Source organism: Peromyscus californicus, unplaced genomic scaffold (genome assembly GCF_007827085.1).
Source record: "Peromyscus californicus insignis strain IS unplaced genomic scaffold, ASM782708v3 Scaffold_9__1_contigs__length_137607984, whole genome shotgun sequence".
In the NCBI taxonomy this organism is placed as follows: domain Eukaryota; kingdom Metazoa; phylum Chordata; class Mammalia; order Rodentia; family Cricetidae; genus Peromyscus; species Peromyscus californicus.
In genome coordinates, this window is record NW_026294617.1 from 126,325,101 (window position 1) to 126,344,227 (window position 19,127).

At 37.4% G+C, this 19,127-nt stretch overlaps 1 protein-coding gene across 48 annotated transcripts in view; it reads right to left on the reverse strand.

The window, feature by feature from the left end:
• Adgrl2 (adhesion G protein-coupled receptor L2) overlaps positions 1-19,127 on the reverse strand; it is a 631,085-nt gene that overhangs the window by 40,193 nt on the left and 571,765 nt on the right. For 32 of the 48 annotated variants that reach the window (XM_052731806.1, XM_052731804.1, XM_052731800.1 and 29 more), the window contains 3 exons: positions 11,452-11,561; positions 6,031-6,042; positions 4,333-5,133 (listed from right to left, as the gene is read on the reverse strand). In XM_052731806.1, coding sequence (XP_052587766.1) covers positions 4,333-5,133; positions 6,031-6,042; positions 11,452-11,561 — 923 coding nt within the window. Of the gene's footprint in view, positions 1-4,332; positions 5,134-6,030; positions 6,882-11,451; positions 11,564-19,127 lie in introns of those variants that run through there. The other 16 variants (XM_052731823.1, XM_052731822.1, XM_052731821.1 and 13 more) reach the window with 2 other exon arrangements.

A 19,127-nucleotide genomic window follows, 5' to 3' on the forward strand; every position in this document is an offset into this window, starting at 1 on the left:
TTAAACCTGTGTAATTTTCTTTTGATTACAATGCAGCTAGGCTTTTGGTGCTTTCTCAATTAACATTTGTCAAAGCATCACAATCTTTAGCAAAAGTGTCAAATGTGCTGTCGAATCAAGTCACGAAGGGAGAGCAGGGAATCAGAGGGAACTGAGAAAAGGGCAGAATGAAATGGTTTGGAGTTCCACCACCTTAGGTATCCCTGACACTATACTAATCAGTACACACGGAATCACTCAGATATGTATTAATACCACAATTACTGAGTGTTAGCTATGCTTTGGCAAAGAATAAGGCAATGTTAATAGCACAATCTCACTGGAATTATGTAGCATGGTACAGGGATGGACCCATGTATTTCTTGTCAATATACTAAACTATAGGGAGCAACTAGAATGTGTGGGATTTTTGAAGACTGAAATTTACTGATACTTCAAGGCATACCTTTTTATATTTTATTATTGAAGATGTGTTTCTAAAAATCATCATCTCTTTCCACAAATGGAGACAAATGTCAGTGGGGCATCAGGCAATACATATGCTGGCATTTATCCAGCATTCATAGCCAAATGTCATGACAACCAACAGTCTGGATCAACAGATCAAGTCTTACTGTTGCTCCATGAAGCAGGCACAAATTATCTTTTCACACACATGAAAATCTGGCCATGGAGAAGTCAGGTGACTGATTTAAGGTCACCTGGTTATACTCTTCAATGTTTGGCCTTACCTTTCTATGTAAGAGGTTGTTCAAAGACTGAGAAAGGACAGAGTCCTACAAAGCAATCTGCCCTTATTCTGGAATATGAGAAGGTGAAGTTGCATCATGAACATGGCAAAAGGTTCAACCTTTGAAAATATTCTCTGATGAGCAGCACAAAACAGAATTGTAAAATAAAATACCAACTCTTTTTACAAGATTCTGTTTATCAAAGCATCCTAGCAAACATCCAGTTAGGCTGACTTAGAGCTTTGCCTACCATGTATCATTTGAGTGACATCTAAGAGCCAGCACTAATGAACACATTGGCCTGGTACCCAGGAAGACTTTAATGAGTAGAAAACGATCCTGTCTACCATTTCTATCAGTGGAAAGGTATTTAGAAAATGTGACATATTGAATATTTTAGAAACATAACAAAACTGATTCCTTTGCTAAAACATTTCTTTTGTTACAGAATTATCAGACTTCTCATAGTCAAGACAAACAAATCTTCAGGAAATGCCCCACACTGACCTAAAGATATACTACTTTGTTGTTAATATTTGGAATATTAGATCTGTAGGAAGATTAAGAAATATCAAGTTCTGACCTAAAGATATACTATTTTGTTGTTAATATTTGGAATATTAGATCTGTAGGAAGATTAAGAAATATCTGCCGGGCGGTGGTGGCGCACGCCTTTAATCCCAGCACTCGGGAGGCAGAGCCAGGCGGATCTCTGTGAGTTCAAGGCCAGCCTGGGCTACCAAGTGAGTTCCAGGAAAGGCGCAAAGCTACACAGAGAAACCCTGTCTCGAAAAACCAAAAAAAAAAAAAAAAAAAAAAAAAGAAATATCAAGTTCTATGGACAAACTGAAGAGTTGAAAAAGAACCAGAAAGGATTTTTGACACGTATTCTAGAGAGAGGGAAAGAGGGAAAATTGGAAGTGGTTTAAGACAACAAAGAAAATGACTCACAGGGAGAACAAAAGCTAAACATTCAAATGTTAAAAAAAAAAAAGATCAGGAGACCGAAATAATACACTTGTGCCATCCAAAACTAGAAAGGCTTGATGTAAAAATGAGAAGAGTGTTAGAAGTGATGGGCTAGCACGGTGACAATGCACAAGGAAAGAACAGTTGACTTCGCAGCACCCATTACTCCTTTGGCCACATACAATCCAGAGCCCGTAACACTGCTTTCCATTTTTAAAACATGTTTTGTTTGTTCTATACAGCGTAGACTGTTCTTCAATCCTATAGGCTCTTCTTCCCAGGAGCCCAGTCCATTAAGACTTAAGTAGGAATTTTAGCTGTACAAGTCAGTTGCTGGTTTACTGGTTCACAGAAAGCAAAGACTCAATTCTTCTGGCTGCTCTGTCCCCTAGCCTTATCCATTTCTTGAATCTTGCTTCTGGAAAGCTGAATGTGCCTTATTGGTTTGACCTAAATCTATTGGCCAGGACAGTTGTGGGAGACCCCAGCTCTAGGCATATATAGAACTCACACCTCAGAAGAGAAAGACGAGTCTCTAGAAGCCAAAGAAGATACATTATAAGGAGAGAGAATAAGAATATGGGTCAAACAGCAGCACGAAAAATTTAGGTCAGGTAAAATGTTTTATTACTTAGGGTTTAATAAGGGGTCAATATGAATTTTTATGTTCTGGGAATATGAAAGAATGGCTAACTATTTGGAAAGATAAAACACTGTCATGGGAAGGCTCACTTGCTGCGTGTCTCATTTTCAAACTAGTAAGGACTCTTTCTGAAAAACACCTGAATTACCAAAGCCTTCTTGACTAAATTGCACCACCAAATGTACAAGCACATAGATCACAAGTGGGAAAGCCATTGTGACCGCTTCTCATGTTTAATGAGATGCTTTGAGACAAGAAGGTGAGTCACTGTGTTATGTAAATGGAATCCATACTCAATAAATACATCTATACACTATACATCCTTCTCAACCCTTCCACTATAGCCTCATTAGGAATCAGCAGTTGCTAAGGTATTCCCTCTCTCCCCTTCCCTACCCCCCCCTCCTTTTTTCCTAGTGAGGGGGAAAGATTTACTGCCACCCAAACAAATGTAATAGTTGTCAAGGTGGAGCAGCTTACAGAAAAGGTGAACCAGGGATCAATACAATTTTAGCTAATGCCTGAAGCTTGCCAATGCCTTAAGTCTTCCTTATGTGAGGCTGGAAGGATGAGACAGAAGCACTGTAGTACCTTTTAGAAAAATTAGGATGCACGAAGCATCCCAAACAGCTAGCCTCTAGAGCAAACAGACATCACATACTTTAAAACAAATGATTCTAAGAGGCTATCAGTAAAGATTTATGCTGTTAAAGGAGATTTCACTCCTGAAAATTTAACAACAGATTTTACAGCCGCATTTTTAAACCAAGGCTCTCCAGGCATACATGATTCATCAGTATGCCGTCAATGATCTTTCTTTACAAGTAAAACTCAACACGTATTTTGGTACTCTATGAAGACTCGAATTTGAAATTCAATCATAAAAGCTCTGATTTCCCCTTTTAAGGTACTGACCATGTGACAATATTTAGAAGTTATTAATAACATATTTAAAGAGAAGTGTTTGTGTGTTAATGAGTGTGAATGTCTCTAACAGCAGTGCTTTAGCAGATGGGTGTGTTTTACCTTGGTGAAAAGGTTAATATCATTTCACAAACTTTTCAGTTTTCAAATTTTTGAATAACTTCTAAATTTAAAAAATCCAATTTACTCAGTGAAGGAAATATTAATTTATACCTTAAACCTACAAACATTATTCATTTGAAAAGAAACCATTAGTACACATTCTATGATAATCATTAACAAGTTACTCTTTTATCCTGAGTATGAGGTAATCTCTTTTTAAATAAAATATTAATGTAATTACACCCAGAATCTATTTCTCATATAAATGAAATAATTGATAAATCAAATTATATTTCTAAAAATTTAACACTACTTTCCAAAACAATGTTCTTCTTGAATATATCTTCAGCAGACGCAAGTCAAAAAAATGCTAGCAGAGTTACCACAGATCATTTGGACTCACTTAAAACACATAGCCTGTATGTTCCAAGTGGAATTACAGAAATACAGACTTAAAATTGCCATGAGTTTATCAGGAAATGAAAATGTGCAATTTTTACATGATGGAAGAGGCAGAATTTTGAAGATTCCCTCACCTGCCCAGAGCACAGATGTCAAAACTCCAGAACACAGAACTCTGGCCTTGCATGTCAGACCTAGCCATTCTCTTGGGACATCCTAAAAGACAATTCCCTTAACCACCTGTGCCAAGAAGACTAAAGGCCTGAGAATACGGTGTAATCAGCTCAGAATACAGGTAAGGAAGAAAAGCATTAATGGGTTTGGAGGAATTACTTATGTTTAGCAATGAAATACTAAATCGAGCAATGCTATCATTTCTTGAAGTCAACATGTAAATGAACAAATTGAGTAAAAGAAAATTGTGCAAAACAGGGCTGCAATATACCAGATCATTCTTTGTGATTTAACTATGAGAAGAAGAAAAGCTATTGGGAAAAATTCAGAAGTCCCTTGAAAGAAAAGTAGTACAAATGATGGAGGGCTAACATCAAACATTCTTACCTTGGGCAGGGTCAGGTGGACCAAACTCCAGAGAATACCGTAAAATAAAGTTATTATTCCATACGTAGAGTTGGTTGTCTCTTGGATTGTAATCCACTGCAGCAATGTACTGATACTGGTTGGGGAAAGGAACGTCCACATATTCTCCCCGGCTTAACCGCGTGTTGTAAATGTAGTCAATTGTGTTCTTGCCTGCTTCACTTTCATTGTCTTGGTACACTGACCTGACCACATAGAGAACTCCACATATCATGAAAGCATTGGACGCTGCACGCTTGTCATACACTGTCTCCCATGTTGCTTCGAATCGAAGAGTGTATGGATTTAGCTGGCTAATCACTATCATTCCATTGTTCTGCTCGGTGGCATAAATGACCCATAAGCCATTTTCATCCACTGCCAGGTCAATATCAGTCTTCCCTCCCCATCTGTAGGGTGATGTATCATGGTAGTTGGCATAGTTGATTATGGCCTCACCACTCTTAATTCTAGTCCTCAAGTCAAATTTCACAATATTTCTTGTTCTTTCTTTGTTAAAGAAGACAGCTCCATCATATACCACAAATCCAGTACCATCTACTCGGTTTGGAAGTTTGTATGTTGTTGTCTGGCGGCTGTTTTGAAAATCTTCTAAAGAAGCATATTCTATTAAAGTATCAGTGCGGTAAGGAGTCCAGGGCATAAAATAAATTTTATCTGCAGCCTGAAGAGGGTCCTTGCACCAAGCACCTGCCTTTTGCTCAGCTTCATATATACATGGTGAGTCCACAATTGCTTTCAAGGTCCCAGGACACACAAAAACTAACAGTCACAGAAAAAAGACAAGAAGTGAACAGTTTTAAAAAAAAAATGACAAAGGTAATCACACATCATATTATTGATTACACATCAAAAGAGGAAAATCCATTTTATTTAGCATTCAGTTTTTAAAAGTTTATCTTTTATACGTGCTAGCCTTGTTTTCCAAATATTTTCTAAACAAGTTTCCAGCATATATAGTCGCTGGCATTTATTTTCACAAATACAAACCTACATTTGGGATCACTCATAACTAAGATAAAATTTAGATTTCTGAGTTGTGATTTTATTTAATAATTTGGAAATGCATGCGTCAAAACTTGGAACCTGTGCTTAAGAGTGGATAAGTATTTTATTCCAACCCAAACATTATGACTTCTAAACCCTTATACACCTTTAACACCTCCCACAAAATAAGGCTAATGAAAACTCAATGCAAAGACTTATTTTGAACTTTTTATAGAAGTTACAGGTGCTTCAAGTTGGAGAATATAAATTTTAGGAAAATGCAATCGGGAGTAGAGAAAAGTCAACACAGGGGAAGCATGATGAGATGACCAGGAGACCCTGTAACCATGGCATGCTACGGAGAGGGTTCTGGAAGCCAGGCAAGATGACACTTCAATAACAAGAAAATATCCAAGGGTGTCAGAGAAAGAGATACAGGGTAGAGAAGAAACAGAAAGGGTAGCTCCCCTTCGCCGACTTCAGAATTTTACCCCATCGCCAGATTAGCAGCCAGACAATTTCATTGTGAGCAGCTGACGCCTTTATGAGGTGCATTATGAGGTCCTGCTGATCATTTTAATACAGGAGTGTTGCAGGGGAGGGGAGGGAGGAGGGTCACATCCATAAGGCACATAACAGGGAGCTGGGGTTGAGACTGTGCACATTATTTACCTTTTTGCTCCACTTCTATTTTAAGCATCGGAAGGAAAATAAAAAAAAGTGCAAGGAAAAAAGAAAAAAGATTAAAAATAAATTGACTATTAGTCTAAGATTGAATTCGTAATAGATGCTAAATATAGGAAGAATAAGGAAGTTGTACTACTTTGGATAAAGAGAAACACACAGGAGAACCTAGCAGGAGAGAGATTCTAAAGTTACATAAAAGAACACGGATCAATCATTTTAGAAGATTAAGGAGGCAAGACAAATAAGTTGGCATGCTGCTTCACTTAGTGTGCCTGAATAAATAATGAAACTCTTCACTAATGCAAGCTAAACATACTCTTGCCTTGCCAAAGCCAAGTGGCCTTCTGACCAAGTTTTCCTTTATATATGTACACTACAGACATAAAAGCACGCACAGCTGTGTCATCTCCATTTGGTCTGTGTGAGCTTAATTATCAGACTGACTCTAATGATATCAGCATGGCAGGAAAATATATGTATAAGACTGACAACTTGGCTTTGGAGTTTAAGCCAAATTTAATAACTATTGAGATGACTACATTTCCCCAAAGATATTTAGATGAGAAGTAACTACACAGTCATGCATCTCAGTATATTTCAATTATTTTTCTATTATTTCGTATTTTTAGAAAAATACATCTTAACCATTTAGCAAAATGCCCCCTTTCCAGGAATATATAAATCTCCCTTCACCCAATAGGGACATTGAAGGGGTAGATAATGCCCATTACGTATTAGCAAATTTACTTAAGATTACGTATAGTTTACATTACAAAATTCTAATTTAATTTTCTATATCATATATAATATGCATTATCAAACTTGTAATATTAAATCTATTAAAAAAAAGTAAGTAAAATACATACAAGGGAAAAGCAAGCACAGGTGGCAGGGAGGAAAAGGAAGAAAGAATCATGGTTAGCTCGTTATGACATTGTCTTGACCATCATTTATTAACATATAAAGCAAGCCAAGCCAGCATGCAGCAACTGTCACACCCAGCATTCACATCCAATGTCTCGATCCACAGACCTTATGAAAGGGAAGTGCTTTCACAGGGCAGACCTGGCCCGGGCAGGACATGAGAGTAAGTGTAGGGAGAAAGCCTAAGTGGATTATGCACCAAGGAAGGTGCAATATGATTCTAGTTGACAGGTAGTCTCCTCCAACGAGGGCCCACACAGTGCAACTCTTAGATTTAGTGTAGTCTCTCAAGTATGTTGCCTGAGTATTAAAAAAACGACTCCACTGATGCTGTGTTTCCTCTTCTTCCCTTTCAAAATGCACCACAGTGTGTGACTACTGATTATTCAGAGTGTAGTTGCACATTTTATTACAATCTCAGCTTGATTACATATTTTTCAGAAGTATAATTATTCGTCAAGATAAAACAGTGACCTTCTGGAACTCCTTTGAGAGAAACATCACACAAATATTTTAAAAAAATTTTTTTGCCATAGCAACAGCATATAATTTCTAAATTAAGCTATAACCTGCTTAACCAACATGGTCTGTTTAAGCACTTTCAGGAAACACACTTGTTCTGATTGGTGTGCTTCTGACTGTGTGAGGGAAAACAGGACAAGCGCAGTGTGCTGTTTGGGAAGCAACACTTGTTCTGCAGCACTTGGTCCTAAGATCACTCCTCCATCAGGAGCACATTGTACCTGCTCAGAATCAATAATGGACGGGCATGGTGGGAGAAGGAGGGGAAAAGAGAACATTAGTGTGGAGGATGTTCAGACTGCATTTATAGACAGCTGTATTGTTCCTTAAGGAAACAATGATGCTACTCACATAAAGCAACTAGGTATAAAGGAGAGGATTAATACTTCTTACAACGCTTACTTATTACAAGAGAACTTTAAATCAGTTCAATAAAAATTTAAGGAAATGTATTTTGTATTGTCCATTCAGTAAAGATCACTGAATTATTTTTATTTGATGTAGTAAAATTACAGTGCAGTCACTGAGCAAAACATAAACAGAAATTACTTCATTTATTAATGATTTAAACCATATCATGTATGTAAATGGGTATTAATTTTATACAATTTGTAATTCCAATGAAAACTGAGAAAATACATCCAAAGTCAAAAATTTTTTTAAATAAAATCTTTGATGATTGATGGATGAATCTTTCAAAGAAAAAAAAACTCCATATAAAGATTTTTATATAATCAAAAAGGGCAGATATCTATCAGATCAGCCAAAATTCTATCTACCAGAAGAATATAAAAATACAATAAAATTAACAATGATCTGGATTCGTAATCACATGCCAAATATAAGCAATTTGTCTTAAGAAATCCTATGAATTAATTTGTAAGGATATACTTAATATTCTATGAACCAAACATACAAATACACACCCACCAACATCAGCAGAGGACTCCATGGATGTACAAGACAGAAAACAGACCCCAATTGACTACAGCCTACATACTCGGTATCTGAAGTGACACACTATTTCATCTGAAATAATCTCACATTTATTCATTGATAGTAATTTCATTCATCAACATGAATACAATTTATTCATTAAATGAGAGAACTTTTAGGTAACATTAGGATAAAATCCTTACATACTGTGGCAATTTGAAATAAGTAGGCACAAGATTGAAAAGTCATGCCTACTTATAGGATGTGAACTCCAGTCTGAATAATCCCCTTTCCCTCCAAGGTCCCTAATGACTTTTTAATGTACACTTGCATGCTGTGATACCTACATCCCATACACAATAAAGCATGCCCTGCCCTGCGTGTGTGTACGTGTGATTTTGATACAGAAGTTACCTGGACAAATGTAAAAGGGCACATACAATGTACCTGCCTGTTTACAAAAGAAACCAAAGAGTGGCATTTCTAAGTTCTCTACCGAATGAATTTATTGCCATTTTCCTGAAGTCATGGAAAGTCTTTGAAATCGTTTAGAACAGGATGGAGCACATTGGAGTCTATGAGGTTCCTGAAGGATTTGTTATGGATGGAGATTGGCATTAAGCCAAGTGGTAAGGCATATATGATAAACTATATATGATGGTGACATCTAAGTAATGTGAGAAAGGGTTAAGTAAGTGCTACAGAAAAGAAAATCATTTGTTAAAACAAGGAATAGTGAAAGCTGGGCCCTTAAAATAAAAGTGAATGTGAGGCCAGGCTATCACAGACAGGAGCATAAGGGAAGTGAAGAGGGGAGAATGGGGAGCAATGAGGATATGCAAGGCTAGAATAACCTAAGAATGCTCTGCATTGCATTTGAACATGGGCTGCAACCACGTGGTTTATAGTGTGTCACTGCTGTACGGTATATAGGAATGGTAACCACTTCTAGTCTTCAAAAAGGAAAAAAGCCATAGACTTATTTCTGCCTCTTGCAAACATCTAGAAAGGCAACAGCAAATTAATGACTGGGTTTACTTTTTATTTTGAAGGACAAAAACTAAATAAAAAAAAGAGCAAATACTTCTCTGAGTACAGCTATTTGCAAGTTTAGTGCACAATATACAATACTTCTGGAGAACTGAAAAAGTAAAATTTTGAAAGTTAGATGTTCCAGAAGATATCCACACTTTCCTTTCTTAAACAGCGCAAGAAATTACTTAAGAGTCTGAAAGTAATATTTGCTTAACACTGTTCTTGGTGTCTTAGACTAGGTTACAGGGACCAGGTTGCAGAAAGACAATTCTTGACAGCTCTGACTGATTCCACTGTTTGGGAGTGGATGCTGTATTCCTTGTCTAATTTGAGGACAGAAACCAGGCTGAATTCAAGGGAGAGGGACTTCATGGAACAAAAATTTTGGTTAGCTCAAAAGAATGCAATGTTCCTCGAGTGGCAAAGGAGAGATTAAGTAAAGCCATCGCACTACACAGGAGCAACGCTTTAACAGATCGGCTCACTCGGGGGCTTCCAGTCCTACAAATGGTACAGGAGATACTGAAAACACAAAGCGCATCAGCCATTTCACGTAACACAGGAACACAGAGCAGGCATGAGAAGAGAAAGATAATCTGTGTTTGGCCTTCAACTGACACCACAAACACGCACACACACACACACACACACACGCACACACACACACACACACACGCACACACACACACACACACACACACACACACACACGCACACACACACACACACACACGTACACACACACACACACACACACACACACACACACACACACACACACACAATCAATTTATCAAAATTGTGGCAGAGAGGACAGAGCGTCTCTTCATGGTATATGCTAAAATGTGTCATCACCTTTTTGGATCTGCCTTATTTATCAGAATTTGGCCTTTTGGTGTTTCTATGTTGCGATGGGGTCTCCCTATGTTGCCCAAGATGGCCTCAATCATCCTGATGCCTCTGCCTACAAGGAGCTGGGATTATGGTCACACATACACAACAGCATCTAGCTCCAACTGTTTGGGATTTTTTGGTTGTTTTTGTTCAGGCTTAAAGTATAGAAAAATTTCTGAAATCAGTGAAAGTACTGATCTCACACTCTCACTTCAAATGCTTCTGCACTATTGTGATATTAACTTTTCATTTAACTTTAAAAAAAGCAAAGGAAGAAAAAGCACTTCTAAACTAGCTTGTGACAATTAAGCAATGCATGCAAACCTTTAGGCTGTCTAAACTACTAAGGTATTTTCTCCCCTATCCAATGTATGAAATATAATCGAGAAGTATGCACTCTGTTACTGGAGGGAAAATGCTGGCACCTCTTTATAAAATTTCCAATTGGATTTGAAGTACTCCTGCAAGATTCTAAACATGATGCTAACAGTTTAAAAGTAGAAACAGGTACAAGATTTCAGTTTTTGTCTGTACTCTTGGCTTTGTTTTAAGCAAGAAGATTTCCTCACCGAATCTGGTTTAAAAAAAAAAAAAAAAAAAAAAAAAAAAAAAAAAAAAAAGCTTCCTTCCAGGACATGGAAGAAAGGGGACAGCTCTTGCCTCAGTTTCGGCTCTGGTAGCTTTTCCCAAGCACTCAGGTTACCACGACAGCAGGTAGCCATTCAATCCTTCATGATTAAACTGAAGTCAATTCCTTCTTCAGAAAACTGTGAGCCAAACCAATTTGTCAGCAACTGGTATTGGGCAAAAGTACAGATTTCTATCTGCCCTATTGAATAGCTAATTCAAGTTTGTTTTCTGGAAAAACACTAGCCTTAAAAGCCAAACACTTAAGAACACAGACAGACACTTGGCCAGCATCACACTATGGCTTCCTTCCACACTTCATGAAGCTAATTGGAGTCCCGAGTCTGGGAGCGCTTTGCATGCATAATGGTTTTGTAGGCCATAAACATACGCTTCTTTCCCATGTGTAGTCTTTCAGCTCCAACAAGGAAGGCTGGAGAAAGGAGAAAATACAAACTTCATACTTACTGTAAGGGACACATTCATATTGAACTTCAAGGTATTTGTAAGTTCCGGGACATGGGTCAGGAAATACATCTGACCCAGTAACTACTACACACTGTGTTCGATTGTTGCACCTGGAAAACAGAATCAATCAAGCCTGTGAAACAATGTACTTCTTTTTTACTTGAGAAATATAGTGATATAATATAGAACTTATTCATGAACCAAAAAATGCAGGTGAAATTAGATGGCATTATAAAACTCCTATTTTCTTTGTTTTTAATTTCTGTATCAAGGGTCACACTAAAATGTAAGTAGAAGTGAAAAGAAGATAGTTGACAGTCTTCAAATACACTGTTATGTTTTAATTTTCATCATATTCAATAGGTCCATGGAGAGAGAACAACCAGGCCACTTGATAACATATTTAAGAATTAAAAATTACAACCAGAAACAGGTACAATCAAACACAGGGTCATAAACTGAACAGCTAAGCGGGAAGTTGTCACAGCATACCCAAACACATGTTCTCCCAGATTTTAGCCTCTACATCCAGTCTGTGCTACATGTTCTACCACAAGCACTGTCTACACTCAGGACTATGAGGCACGTGCTAGCCCTTCCCACCTTGCATGGAGAGGCCTGCATACATGACAGAGACATGAGAGGCATCCAGCAGAGCGCCTGGAGCATAGTGTATGTGGAAGCACTGTTGCCGCTTTTCAGAGAAGCCGTGCTTCTGTCTGTGATGTGACTATGTACCCAGTTCTACACCGGGATGTTCTGAAAGTTAATATTAAAAACAATTCCATGAACACAATCCCTAAAATATCCTACATATTACTTTGCGGAAGCATTCACTGTTGTTCTCGTCATTAAGTCATCAGGGTCACTGGAATTAAGCAGTAACTGGTATTCCAGGCAAGATGATGCCTGAGTTACATAAACGCGCCCAGATGTTCTTCTCTTAAGCTTTGTAAAGGCAAGAACTATTTCTTTTATAATTTGATTTGATTACAGCCCAGTGGAATGGAATGTTTGCAGGGGTTTCATTACACTTCTTGATAGTATATACATTAAGAAGGCAAAGCAAGCAGAACCAGGGCATTATTATAAAATTTATTCAACAATTTGAATACCAAATATTCTATGGTGCATAAAATGACCGAAGTATAAAATAGCACTGTAAAGCAGTCTGAGAAAAGTAGACTAGCTCCCAGCACAAAGAACCCCAGGATGGTGGGAAGCAGTCAAATTAACGAGGGAGACATGTTAAGTCACCCACACTGGTATCACTGCAACTCAAAACCCTGGAGAGCTGTCCTGAAGAGAAGCAAAGCGTGAAAGGTCTACAGGATTAAATGGCTACATTTTTTTAAATTCAAGACATATTACAGCGAACTTCAGTGACTCCACAATATTGAATAAATTGTAACTAAGATTGCAATAATACGTTGTAAACACTAAAATAGTTGACTTTGATCTCAGTCTCTGAAACATATAGTATTTTTTTAACACATCCTGTCCCATAAATTTCAAGACCTTGGATGACATAAATGTTATGTCTCTTACAACACAATGTTTTGTTTTGCTCTTTCTCGTTTTTTTTCCCCACTTATTTGAAGAAATTGCCTATGGTTCGCCACTCAATAAAATGAATTATTTTAACACGAATTATAGAAATAATTTTTTATTAAAAAATTTAAAAGAGGGTGGATTTACTATTTCTCAATGGTTCAATATCTAATGTTTCAACTCATATAGAAACATAATTCTGACATTTCATTTTTCTCTTTCCTGGTAGAGCAGTAAGAAATGTCAGTGCTTCCTAAACCTCACTTGATCTTCCGGGAATCCTCAGTCCTACTCTATTCCCCATAAAAACTCAAGTCCTTTGACGTCCTCTTTTGTACTTATTCATATCTAAAGGGGTCATCCTTATGCTTCATGCTCCCATTTCTCAGAAAGCAAGAAAGGTAAACTTCTACATGTTAAACATATCTTTCATATTCTCCACTGTATATATTTCATAATCACTCATATTCTGCGATTTGTTTTCCAAGGGCTTGAAATATACTTGTAGAAAAACCATAAAATAACAATTCAGTGAGTAAACAAACTATACATATAGCATTCCTTCCTCTTTTTATTGAGGTTTTCTTTCACGTCACTAAATTAGAAGAAGGAGAAAGCGAGTTTGTATTGAGGCTGAAATGCATTAAGAATGTGAGGGTTTGGAAAGAAAGTGAAAGCACATATAGTTAAAAAGTCTTGCGATTTATATAATTTTGTGAAAAATAAAAAATATAATGACGCTGGAGAGATGCCTGCGGGTTAAGATTGCTTCTTGCTCTTCCAGAGCCCTGAGCTCTATTCCCAGAACTCACTTCAGGTGGTTCATGACCACTTGTAACTCCAGTCCCAGGGGACTGGACACCTGCTCTTGGTGTGCATGTGCGTGTGCACACACGTGTATACACACACACACACACACACACACACACACACACTTAAAAATGAATATATGGAGAATCGGTGTTTAGCTCAATGGGATCCAGCATACTTAAATCTGTACAAGGTTTGGTGTTCAGTCTCCAGCACAGAAAGAGGAGGGAAGGGAGGGGAGCAGGGGAGAGAGAGAGATTGAGGAAAGTTAGAGTTTTGGATTTTGGACTAATTCAATGGAGTCACTAAGAAGTGGAACTTAATTGTGAACAGGTTAATATAGTCATAGTTGTGGTCACCAGTATCTTTATTCAGAGATAAATGAAAGCTTTTGGAGGTTCAAATACAGCCCCAGTTGGGCTCAAGAGAAAAACACCCAGTATGAGTTCTCAATATGAGAAAAAAATCTGGCAGTTCATTAACCTGTGTGCTGTGGGGAACACCGTAAAACTGGAAATTGCTATAATTGAAAAAAATCAAGAATGAGAAAGCAATTACTTAGCCACAAAAGAAAAGTAAATTCCTACCAAGGGCTCAGCTTTCAATTTTCATTGCCATGGAAATGAAAAGGCAGCATAAGCCAAGAAATGAATTTAATTCTGGAGTCTGTGTCCACATAGGGCGGAGATCGAGCTTGACTCTCCCTTTCCCCACATAAAGAGCTATCTGTATGAGTAAAGTTGTTGTTGCACAAACAATTAAAAGCCTGATATATTTTGGTAACACCTTGTGGATTTTCAATATTAACAACACAGAGAGTAATCACAAAAATGAATATAAGTGAGACAAAGATATAAGAGAAAATGGGTTTCCTATAAAATAGACACTGGATTAATACTTGAAGATTTTAAATACTGTGTATCACACAGAGATGGATTCTGGACATAAACATTTCAATTCCAAATAATGGCACTTGGGCTGTTCTGTAGTGATGAAGATACAGGCATACTAAAGACAGTTAAAGCAGTGGCTATCAGAACGTGGTCTTTAGAACAGGATCAGTATCAGACAAGAGCTTGGAGGAAAGGAAAATGATCACAGCCCACCCAGAAGGGGGGGAACTCAGTGCTGGGGAGAACCCAGGGTAGTTTTAAATAGCAGGAGAGTGTGTCTCATTGCTCTGAACTCCACTAAAACAAAACATGGTAAGTTTAAATATTTCAGAAAAAAAATAAAAGATCATAGAAACAAGACAGAATAAATAGTATGATCTATTGAGGCATGTAATTACAACTTGCAGTGCCAATCTATCCTGCTTGGTCCTGGAGTCAAATGTTTCTGTTGTGCCTATTTTGAGCAGGCCTTACAATTATTTAGTGGTGAATCACAGTAAATATAACATCTAAGTACTTGCATACTGTTGTTTGAATCTTAGATGGTCTTTTAATTAAAAAACAAAACAAACAAACAAAAAAAACCCTGAGCCAGATATTGGGGCAATTGCTGAAAGATCAGAGAGACAGAACAGCCATCCATTAGTTCTTACATCTATGAAACCCTCAGCCTAAAGAGAGTGAGTTCCTGTTCCTCAGGCCTTATATACCTCCCTCTGCCCTGACATATTACTTCCCAGGATTAAAGGCTTATGTGCTTCCCAAGCAAGGGCATGAGATCTCAAGTGCTGGGATTAAAAATGTGTGCCACCACTGCCTGGCTCTGTTTCTCTCCTATACTGGATCAATCTCATGTAGCCCAGTGTGGCCTTGAATACACAAAAGATCCAGATGGATCTCTGTCTCCCAAGTGATAGGATTAAAGGTGTATGACACCACTGCCTGACCTCTATGTCAAATCTGGTGACTGGTTCTGTCCTCTGATCCTCAGGCAAGTTTATTAAGGTACCCAATATATCACCACAGCATATGTCTTATATAAACCTATTTTATAGGCAGGAAAAAAGGAATATACTTTTCCTAAAAGTTTGCTTCATAATTAAAATTTGCTATTTTGTCTGACCTAATTAATCAAATAAATATGGTGCCTCAATCCTTAGAAGGTATAAATGTAACTATCTAGAGTGGACTCATGAGGGAATAATGTCTACTAAACTTGGGAGTCTAGAACACTGTGCATAGTGCCATAAAAATAAATACAGATGTGCTTAAATACCCCTTCCAACATTCAAAACAGTTACTTATATTCTTCATTAAGTTAAATTACTCAGCTATATCACCTTGGTCTAGGGTAGGGTTCAGGGGTAGAGTTCCTCCTCGAACTATGTGAAGCCACGGATTTAATCCGCAGCATGGCAATACCAAAACTAAATAAAAAATCCAGCTTGTTTATTATTTTTATATTATTTCTGACCACAAACATCTGACTAGAATATTAGGAGGTTTTTCTCTATATACATACAGGGAACATCATACCAAACCAGAGATTTCCACATGAAATTAAAACAAATCCAATAATAAATGCTTCAAAACATCACCATATGCAAATAAAATAAGAGGATCATTATACTAATGACCTACATTAATATTGAAAATTTTACATCTTATTCCTAGAACCATCAATTACATCAAGAAAATACTAAATCCCTCTTTACACATTATAAATGGGTTTAAATACGGCAAAACACTGTATGTTAGACCGTATTTAAAAGCCCACTATTATAATCTTTCTAGGCTAACCTGAGGGAGTGGATGAAAAAACTGCAGCCAAATGCTCATCTTTATAACCTGAATTGAAACACCAGTCCGTCTGCAGATGCTTCTCCAGTGACTGCCAAGCCCTCCCCTTTACAGTATACTAATGAACTTTTTCCCAAAAATAAACCCAAATATTGAGACTATTTAAATCACTAATATCAATATATTTCAAGATCAGCAGAAATTGGAGCAAATATTAGAACTTGGTGTCATTGCTCAGGCTTATACCCAATAGATAAGAGAAAAACAAAAAACAAAACTACACAATACTCCAATGAACAACTCACAAATTTCTTCACCATCACAACCAGAAGGTGGGTTACAAAGGGTTTTAAACTATGTATTTGATCCCCTATATGTAGTCAACATTGGTATTAATTTTTAGGATATCCACAGTACTTTCAAAATTAAAATAAACTGCCTCTAGAAAATATGTGTAAATGATGAAAAAGTATTTCATGAAAGAATATTCATTTACATACTAGAATACCAAAATTACTTAGAACATGTCAGGTGCAGCTTGGAAGAGTTCTGAAATCTCAGCTGTCAAGGCTGAGGCAGGAGAATTTTAAATTCAGGGCTGCTTGGTCTTCTCTGACTGACCTTCAGAAAACTTCATACACAAAGCAACAACGATTAATTGGAGAAACACGGTCTTTTTATTTAGGAGAAACAAAATATTTACTGGTTCCTAAGCTACTGACCGTAATTGTATTGAAAAGGAATATAGCAGAGTACTAACTCTGTCCTAACTTGGGAAGATGAGTGCCAAAATAACATGCTTGAACATGATGAAGTACTGGGTACTGGCTTCCTGCTTGCAGTCTGTGAATCCATAAACATTGCATTAACCAGTTCCAGCTCAACTTTCTCATTTAGAAAAAGCATTACCTTCCCTAGAAGTTCATGGATAAGGTTCAACTGGATAAGGAAGATGGACTTTGTGCAATGTCTGGATAACCAGGAATTCCCCGCACCATGAAAATCCCTGCGAACAATGCCCTGGTAGAAAGCAGACACAGATCTGCACACCCAGAGACAGAGAACATGCTTTCCTCCTCCACTGCACTCTCTGCAGTGTGTGTATTCTTTCTTGTGTATAACCTCTAAAAGCAGGCTAAACTTCTCCATGCAAACTTGTTTCCATTCCAACTCTAATCTTGAATTGTACAATTCCCGACAAATTGCTTTCACTCTGCTTCTGATTATCTTATGCTCATTATTACACTTTACCAAGTGAAAGTATGGAGATGAGATTCCACGTGTAATCTATTGTGAGAGGTGTTTTAATCAATAGTCTTGTTCTGCTGATTAAGCAGAGGCTTCTGTTTTGGTAAGATAACATTAGCTTCTCCAGTCATGCTCCAAAAACCATTGGGAATCTTCCCCAGATCATTAGATATGCTACAATAAAGCTTTGGTGCATTTTCTTTTCTTCCTTAAATTACTTCTTCACTGTCCCATCATTCCCCATCACCAATGGCACCGCATTATTACTGCAGCTCCCCTGGAACTTGCACTCAAGCTATGTCTCCAGGCCATAGGATGCCATTTTCAATTGAAGCTTCTACTTGAAAATATAAATTAAGAAAATTTCATTATCTCCTGCCAGGGGCCATTATTCACCACAGTTCTAAGGAAGATTAAAAATGCAAAATCTACCAACTTGAACAAATACTCCAACGTGCAACAGAGAAGCTCGGTACTATCAGGACAGAAACTAAATTCAAGTTTGCTTAAATTTGAAACATCCTGCAGAATTAGTCCGATTCTTTACTGAGTGTGTGTTCAGTGAAGACGGTTTCCACAATTTCCTTCTCTAATTGGCATCTGCTATTTTTAAACTTCAATTACAACAAACTAACAATAATGGGCTTGTTGTTTCTATACTCCTCTCCTGCTAGTTACCTCCTATCGTAAAATGTTCATTTTTAGAAGAAATACAGCTTTCAGAGTGTTAAGATACTAAGAATGTTACCCGTGTTCATAGGACCAACTATAAACAGAACAGTCATGGTGGGAGCCTGGCATATCCCAAGCCACATCTGTGGTGAACTGTATATTCAAATAGGCAGAACACCTACAGCTGAATCTTCTATCATGGATCTAATTAATGATGGAGTAGGAATGGCATTCATTCCTGAGCTGCAAGTAACAATAAGAAATAATAATGTCAGTTGGCATACTTCATTCCATTCAAGTGCACAAGCTGAATGCATTTATAGGCCTTGTAAGCAAACAGGAGGAGATGAGGGACAACAAACTGAAAACACACACACACACACACACACACACACACACACGGAGAGAGACAGAGACAGAGACAGAGAGGAAAGAGGACTTGCCAGCTTCTAAGACTCATTGGAGGTATATATACGACAAGCATATAAGTATATGTTTCTGAATGACAGAAATGATTAATGGCTAATCTTACCATTTCGGCTTGTAAATAAGTATGGTTAACAAAAAATACACAGCAGACACTCATGTCTGCTTCAGTCCTGATCTGATAGAATTATGTCAGTTAGGACAAAGTTTTATATCATGAAAGAAAACAATATACAATATATAGGTTACTTATTTATGCGGGGAAGTACTTTTAAT